Genomic DNA, 8275 nt, shown 5'->3' on the forward strand with positions numbered 1-8275 from the left:
GTTTTTTAGTTGCACTCAAACCAAGTTTTATACGGCTCATCATTCAATGATATATTACACATTGTAACTATTTTTATAATATCGTCTTTTTATAATTTTTAGCTATGTATATAACTCTAAATATAAACAATTTAAAAAACATATTAAACTGCGTAAAAAAGTATTTGAGTGCAAGTAAAAGAATGGAAAAAGTATAATGTTTCGAATGAAGTTCTTAGCACTAGAAGTATTTAAAACAAATTCGATAATCAGAGATTTATCTAATTTTAAACCGATTCAAAACACTTAATCCAAAATTAAGCTGATGACCTAAAGGATCACCAATACTTCGCACAAAGACTTAAAACAATCTCAAAAGTTGAGCCTTGGACCGAACCATGCCTAAAGTCTACCTTTAATATAAGCGTCTACTTCTGCTTCGGATCTCAACTCCCCTTTTTTCTCTGCCCTTTTTTGTCTGAAACCCAACAACAACTACCACTCTCTTCCCATTTCTGATTTCACTTCTTACAAATTTCTCTGCATTTTCCTGTTCATTCTTCACTCTACTTTCTCTTCAATCCCTTTTCTCTGATACCCAATTCATCAATTTCTTCTTTTTTCTTCTGAAAAATCTATGGAAATTTGATAGAAAGGAACAAATACACTACTATATTAGGAATTTTGTAAGTACCCAAATTTACTTTCTACTTTATTTTCCTGTCTTTGTTTTAATTTTTTCAATTCCTTTAATTTTGTTTTACTTCCCATTATTTCAATTTTTGCTGACTTTGTTAACTGTATTGTGCTTTTTTCTGTGTGATTTTAATTTCGTTTTTAATTTGATTGATTTTGTTTTGATTCTATTAGATTTTATGTTCTGTTTGTGTTGTGGGTTTTAGTTTTTACATCGGATTCAATCGCAGATTTTGGTCATTTTGTGGAATATTTTGAGGGCTTTTCATTTTGAGTGAATTTCTGTTGAATGTCTAATTATCAAGCATGCATGCTTTCTATACTAGATAGAAGAATCCCTACAGATTAGGGTCGGCTACATGAACCAAAAGAGCAACCCCCTTAGTAAAACCTCGTCATATCCCTTGATCATGAACTTATACAAGTATATAAAAGATTAATAGGTTCATGATTTCTTGATTAATGATGTCGGAATTAGCTTATAATTGGTATAAAAACAGTTGATTTTCACTCACATTTGCTATTTTTAGCATGCAATAGTATAATTGGTGATGGTGGAATTATAATTTACATATTTCAGTTATTGAATGGTATTGGAGCTAAAAGCCGGCCTCAGTTATAGACTCGAGTGCTGAAGAGTGAAATGAGACTGTGTATTTGAACTTTTCCAAACCTCGCCTTTGCGAGATCTAGGTTGTTTATGCACGGATTTTACCAAATGGGTGAAGTCGACAAAATTTATGCTAATATTATTCTGGTTGTAACACGATTTTGGATAAATCATATCAATCAACGACTATGATTAATTCAGTCGCAAGTATTTGTTTGCCATGAATGAATGATCGAACTAAATGAATTTGATTTCTTTTTTTTTTTCTTATTTGTTGAATCAATGTATGCTAATGATTGATTATTATCAATGTTATACTCTTCTATACTATTTTAAGGGGATAGTTCGTTTATTGAGAGAATAACACAATATGTTTGGTTTTGTGAATGTTATAAAAAGAGAAGAAATGCCCCAATTTGATTGGGGCAAACAAAAATAGAAATTGTAGCGAAATGATTTGGCCCCATGGAGTAAATAAACTGAATTGATTTAACTGAACTTTTTGGCTTATTTATTGCATATAATCATTTATGAATCTAACCATGTCGAATAGGGTCAATATTCACGATGAATATGCCTTTTAACGCAAATTAAAGTGGGTTATTAAGTGTCCCCTACATTGATTGTTTTGATGTAGGTTGTGTATGTTTAATCCGTCCTTCCCTTGCCCCCAAGCCCCATTGATATTCAGCATTGGGAAAAATATGCCGTTTTAAGAGATTTTGTTTGGGGAGGATAGAGATTTCAGAAAAACAACGTTCAACATGTCATATACTGGGTCACAGCAGCAATATGGACTCGGTGACTTGCAGCATCTGCAGCAGCAGCTTATGGTTGCACGGTTACAGGAACTTCAAAGGCAACAGCAACTTGGGCAGTTTGGTGATGCAAAGCCATCAAGTTCCGTCAATAATCTGTCTGCGTTTGTGAAACATGCTGCAGGGGGTCAAATTCCAAAGCTAAGTGGGCCCTTAAGTGCATCAAAAATGGTTAACCATAACTGGATGCATCACAATGTCTCTTCATCTATGCCAGGAATAACCCGAGGATCTACTAATTCCCCTAGTGAAGGACTAAGGGTGAATCCTGCTTTGCAACAGTCTGAAATTTCATTATACGGAGCACCTGTATCAAGTGGTAGAGGTGATTTGGGACAGTATTCTCCTGTCCAAGTAGCTTCTTATAGTTCTGTCAGTTGGCTTTCTGCTAACTCAGATGATAAGCCCGTCTCACAATTGCCCGTTTTAAATAATTCCTATGGTAATCAAGCATCTTTTCAGATGTTAAATAGGGGATTCTCTTTACAAAGTTCTCCGCAAGTGAAACCGTTGCCATCAGAATATAACAGAACAGGTGATCAAACTAAGGACTCCCAAATTACAGCTACTTTAGACCCTCTAGAAGAAAAGATCTTGTTTGATACAGACAGCGGATGGGACTCTTCTTTGAGCAAGCTTGCTGGTATAGATACTGCTGAATATGCGGATGGTTCGAGTTGCAAGGAATATATGGACTCTTTTTCTTCCATTCAAAGTGGAAGCTGGAGTGCTCTTATGCAGTCTGCTGTTGCTGAAGTTTCTAGTAGTGACACCGGTATGCAGGAAGAGCTAAGTGGTTTAAGTTTCCAGAACACAGACTCGTCTATCGGCAAACAACCATCGAATAATTTGAATGCTCTTGTGTCATCTGTTGACTCTACAGTAAGCTCTTTATTCCCATGTTGTACCTATTCTTTGAACAAGTACATGTGTAAAGCGTGCGTGTGATCTTTTGAATATCTGTTATCCTTCCCAGTGGGCGGATTGTCAACAAGTACAAGGTCCTGTTCCAGATAGATGCCCAGTAAATGATTGCATCGGGTTGAATGATAAGAATATTAGAGGTAAGGCATGAATATTTAAAATCTTTTAGTGCGAAAATTAGTGGATTCTAATGTAAGAATGACTACCCTTTCTATGTCAGGCATAATAAGAAATGATAATGAGTTTAATCAGCAAGCTATTGATAGTCATAGTTTCATGTCTACCCAAGATATTACTGCTCAGAAAGATTGCAAGAGCATGGGGTATGACCTAGGTGGTAAACCCATGGCTGTTGATATGCTTTATAAACGAGCAGCTGAAATATATGGGAACCAAAATCGCTATCGAGGAGAAAATTCATGTGACAGCTTTAATTCCAAAATGTCTCAAGCTTATGTAGCTCAAGTGGGTCCTGCATCCTTAAATGCAGAAGACTCTGGATCTTCTGCAAGGAGCAGCCACAAGTCACACAATCAAGTCGGTTTTCATCTTTCACTGAGTTTAAGTTCTTGATTATGTGATCAAGTTTGTAGTTATATGAGCTGTAGAATTTAGCAGGCTTGAATGTAATGTGCAGGACCGTTGCATATCCTCACCAGGAACTAGCAGTCAGCAAGAGAACTTTAGCCTCTTCAAGACTTCCAACGCTTTTCCTACAAATAACAATTCTATGATTAAGGTGATGTGTTACTTGACAATAGATGAGAATTCTCACCATTAATGTGTCTTTTATGACTAACTTATAGTCCTTTATGGGCATTTTATGTATTTCAGGGGAAGCCAAATTTGTTAGCTGATGCATTTTCCAAAGGCAGTCCGGCATCTGATGTATCTGCTTCCTTCGATAGGTAAGCTTTCGAAACTAGAAGATGCAAATGCTAATATATTTGGGGTTGCTTACTTTGTCAACGTTTTACATTATTCTTGCAATCACCATGCTTTTTGAGAATTTTAAAACTGGCAAAAATTTTTATTGCAGTCAGTATATGCCTGAGCATGATAAAGAAATCCTACCTAGGGATCGTGAAAGTATTGTGCAAATTGGTTCTGATGTCGGTCAGACTGAGTCCCAAGAATTGAATATGCCAAACGTCACTATTTCTCAGGGAGTGGTCACTCCAGACAGATTTTCCTTTCAAAGCTATGTGCCACAGGACTCAAGGCTTGTTGATTCAGGAAATGGACAAAATAGTCAAGCTTGGTGGACACCGTCGTCTTTTGGGCATTCTTTTTCTCCATTGCAAGGAGCTTCTATATCGCAAAGTTCCACTGGCAAGTCTAATGTTTATGGAAAGACTGGTACTTCAAACTTAAAAAGTGAGAGAAGCTCTCATGAAGGTTTAGTATCTGGTCTTCGGCATGTAAACAGCCAGTTAGACGAGAATCATGTATCTAAAATGTTTGACACATGTACTGAGACGAGTCAACAAATGTCCTCTAGTTTTTCTCCTGCTCAAGATTACTTCACATTAAAAAACGCTAGCTCCTTTGACCATGAATATACTGCCTCATTAGCTTCGGCAGTTGAACAGTCAGCAGTAATTCAAGGAAAATATCATCCGGGCGTGAAGCCTCTTAATGTGTGGATGCATGTTCCAAATCAGAAGGATAAGATAGGTAATACTAGCAAGGTCACCTAAAAATGTACATTCTTCTCACACCCTATTATATGCTAATTGTGTAATTACTTTGTCGCTGTGGATTTTCCAGATATGCCGTCATTGATCGATCTACCTTCCAGAAATTCAGAAATGGGCAAAGACAGTTCTGTAAACCAGCAGGGCTATGTTAATGGTCGGTTGGTTCAGGAGAAACTAGGTATTGTGAATGATGGTGAGAATAAGGTGGACGATAATTCTGTTACTGTATCAAACTTAAATAAGGAGTGGATTCCTGATATTCCAGCGCTGCAATCACAGCAAGAAATGCATAAAGTGCCAGCCTTTGCCCAGGGTTACTCTAATGGGAACAATGTCTTATCTGATAAAATTACCCATCTACAAATTAGAGCTCAGACTGGATCTGCTGGCTATTTGCAAAAGGACTTTTTAAATAATAGGCAGATGCTTGGTCTCGGTGATTCTGTTAAGCTAAATGAGAATCGGAAGTTTAGTGGCACTACCACACATTTTAACGGATCTGATGAGAAAAATGATATTCAGGCAGGTGTGGCTAATCAGATAGCGACCAGTGAACAATCGATACCGTCTTTCATTCGTCTTCCAGATAATGTAAACTCTGTTCTTAGTAAAAAGCGTAAGAGTGCAATGTATGACTGCCTTCCATGGCACAAGGAGGTGATGAAAACTAGCCAGAGCTTTCTAGATATCAGGTATTCAACTTTGTTCATAAATATACTATTTCCGTATTTAGTCTTGCTGAGAAGTGTTATATAACGCCGTACAAGCTGAAAAATCAAGTTTCGAAGCATTTATCTATCACTTAAATATTGTATTGTAGTTGTTACTTGTTAGAATCTACGATTAACAACACTTTCAGCCAGATACTTGTATTAGTCTATCTTGCAATGCATATCAGTGCATGATGCACTTTTATTATTATATGACACTGTTGGTTGTAATTTTTGGAGTTCGGACGTTCTTCGGTTAGTGGTAAATGGTGATGCCTCTCAATATACCTTCTTTCAACTTGAATTTGAGTCAACAATATAGCAGCATTTTAGTACGTGCCTTTACGAGCTTGTTTGTTCTATCTCTAATACACTATTTTTCTTGTTCCACAGTACTGCAGAGGAAGAGTGGGCAGAGGCTACAAATCGGCTAATAGAGGTGTGACATTATAGTGTTACATATCTCAAAAGCTGATTGTTTATTTTAATTCCTCATTTTTTTCTTTCAAATAATGTAGTCAATACTCTCTGTATTTTTCCAGTGTGTGGATGAAGCTGAGAAAATTGATAAATTGCAACCAGTTTGTGCCAAGAGAAGACTCATCTCGACAACAAAGCTCATGCAGCTGATTATTCGACCTCCACCACCAGTCGTTCTTTCAGTAGACGCTACTATGAGTTATGAGATTGTGACATACTCTATTACGAAGTTGGCATTAGCCGATGCATGCAGGTCTGCCAATAAAATAAGAACTGATTGTAACATGCCTCAGGAAAATGGGAACATGTAAGCGTCAGTATTTATGATTTCTCAGACGAATGAATAATTATTTGTTCCCACTTTGTCAGTGATTTTGCTCTTTTTTCGATGGCATTATCCAACTTTATTAACATTCCGAGTATTGCTTCCAGGAAGGGGAATGGTAGGATGGTTGCTCGTATTTCCGACAGAGCTACCAAACTTTTTCACAGAATCAAAGAGTTGGAAACCCATATAGGGAGGTATGAGAAGTGCTTCTTTTTTTCTTGTGCCCGATCATTTTTATTTGTACTTTAGGTCATAACTTATAACCGGTATGTGTCATTCACAAATCACAACTTACTTCTGTTTTATGTTCACTGCATGGTATTGGTGGATCATTCATCATTGCGTATGGTTTGATCACTCTGGACCAATCTATGAATGAGAAAAGTGCAGGCACTATTAAGCTTTATATGTTACGATTTTAGCAGATTTGTTGTTAAGTAGTTTCCTCTCTTGCAGATCAATTAATAATTATAGCTAGGGACTTGGCCAGTCTAGAGGTATTTCAAAATAAACTCCATGACCTGATATTTACCCGATCTTATAACCGAATCCGATTTGGCCCGACTTAATGATGGATGTACAATTATGTAAAAACCAATGTGGACACAAAATTCGATTTTGAACTGACTCGAAATAAACCCGATGACCCAAATGAACACCTCTAGACTTGGGTTTTTTAGAGACAAGGTTGGCTGAGTCTCGTGAAAGCTTGGGCGGCAGTTTTTCACTTCATATTAATTTTCTTGCTCGAGACACTTTTCAAATTATAAAATGGGTAATTTTCAAATTCTAATGCGTTTCTTTTGATGTTACAGATTGAACAAGGATGTTTTCATTATGGATCTCCTGGTGGAATGCCAGGAGCTCGAGAAGTTCAGTGTTATTAACCATTTTGCAAAATACCATAGCCGTGTAGCAGGGTCGGCAGCAACTGATACAGCTTCTTCAACCAGCATCGCATCTTCCAAACCATTTCTTCGGAGATATGTAAGCGCAGTTCCATTCCCCGAGAATTTACCCCAAGGGGTACAGTGCTTTTCACTTTAAACCAAAATTTCACCTTTTTCATTCACCACAGTACATAATCTCTTTCCTGTCACGCGTTTCATTTCTTATATCCATATCTGCCTTATGCAATGCTCTTGCAAGCATAATCTATCGGAGGAGACCACCCCATGAATGAACATGGATCTCTTTTCCTTTTGAAGGCCGGTTATCAAATTTTCACAGTGCATACATCTTCTGTATATCTTTTTCTTGGGTGGAAATTAGGAAGAATTCAGAAGTAATCTAGTCCGGTCTTCTGCGACAGGTACGGATGTTAAACTTAGATGTATCTATATCTTCCAAAGGCAAATTAAAACTATGTAGTATTATGTATAAGTGTAGATATATGATCAGATAAACTATTGCATTAGGCTTATTTCCTTTGGCTCCCCGTCTTGCCATCCCGTATCCCCTATCCTCTCCCGAGAAAAAGGAAACCCAACGAGATTTGTTAAAGTAAAATATCATACTATTTGGTAGCGTGAATCCATCATCTCTTGAAAGCACAGTTGGAACTTGGAAGTTTCTAATTTGGGAAGTAATTAGTTGGTTGTCTTTTGGGTTTGGTGGGAATAAAATTTGAAAATCAGTTGGAAGCTTCTTGGTGTTGGACCCCACCCCCTTTCCCTTTCCCTTTCCCATTCCCTTTTGTGGAGTATTAGTACTAGTACTAGATTGTTTTAGTATCTGGAAAAAGTAGTTAGAAAAATGATGAATTGTGTCCCTTTCTAGTCATAAAAAGGTAGGGATTTAGGAATGGAATCACATCTCATGATCTCATTCCAATTCCCATCATAATAAAAAGGACAAAATGACAGTTAATATTGTTGGGATTTGGGAAGTGGGCATGTTGTTTGTACTTTGTAGTATTAAAAAGCATGTCTTTATCATTATTTGTAGCAGTAATTGGTATATGACTTATGAATGACTAAGATCCTGTTGTTGTCTCTTTGTAATATCTTTTGTCTGTTCCTACTTATATT

At 36.9% G+C, this 8275-nt stretch overlaps 1 protein-coding gene across 1 annotated transcript; it reads left to right on the forward strand.

The window, feature by feature from the left end:
- The first annotated feature begins 427 nt into the window (after positions 1–427).
- On the forward strand, positions 428–7888 carry LOC130801842 (uncharacterized). The gene is made up of 12 exons (XM_057665759.1): positions 428–665; positions 1923–2985; positions 3080–3167; positions 3248–3564; positions 3665–3766; positions 3862–3935; positions 4067–4704; positions 4798–5419; positions 5831–5876; positions 5980–6224; positions 6350–6439; positions 7061–7888. The coding sequence occupies exons 2-12, from the start codon at positions 2050–2052 to the stop codon at positions 7290–7292; spliced, it is 3390 nt and encodes a 1129-aa protein (XP_057521742.1). The 5' UTR covers positions 428–665; positions 1923–2049; the 3' UTR covers positions 7293–7888.
- Positions 7889–8275: the final 387 nt, after the last annotated feature.

This window comes from Amaranthus tricolor, chromosome 15 (genome assembly GCF_026212465.1).
Source record: "Amaranthus tricolor cultivar Red isolate AtriRed21 chromosome 15, ASM2621246v1, whole genome shotgun sequence".
NCBI classification, from domain to species: domain Eukaryota; kingdom Viridiplantae; phylum Streptophyta; class Magnoliopsida; order Caryophyllales; family Amaranthaceae; genus Amaranthus; species Amaranthus tricolor.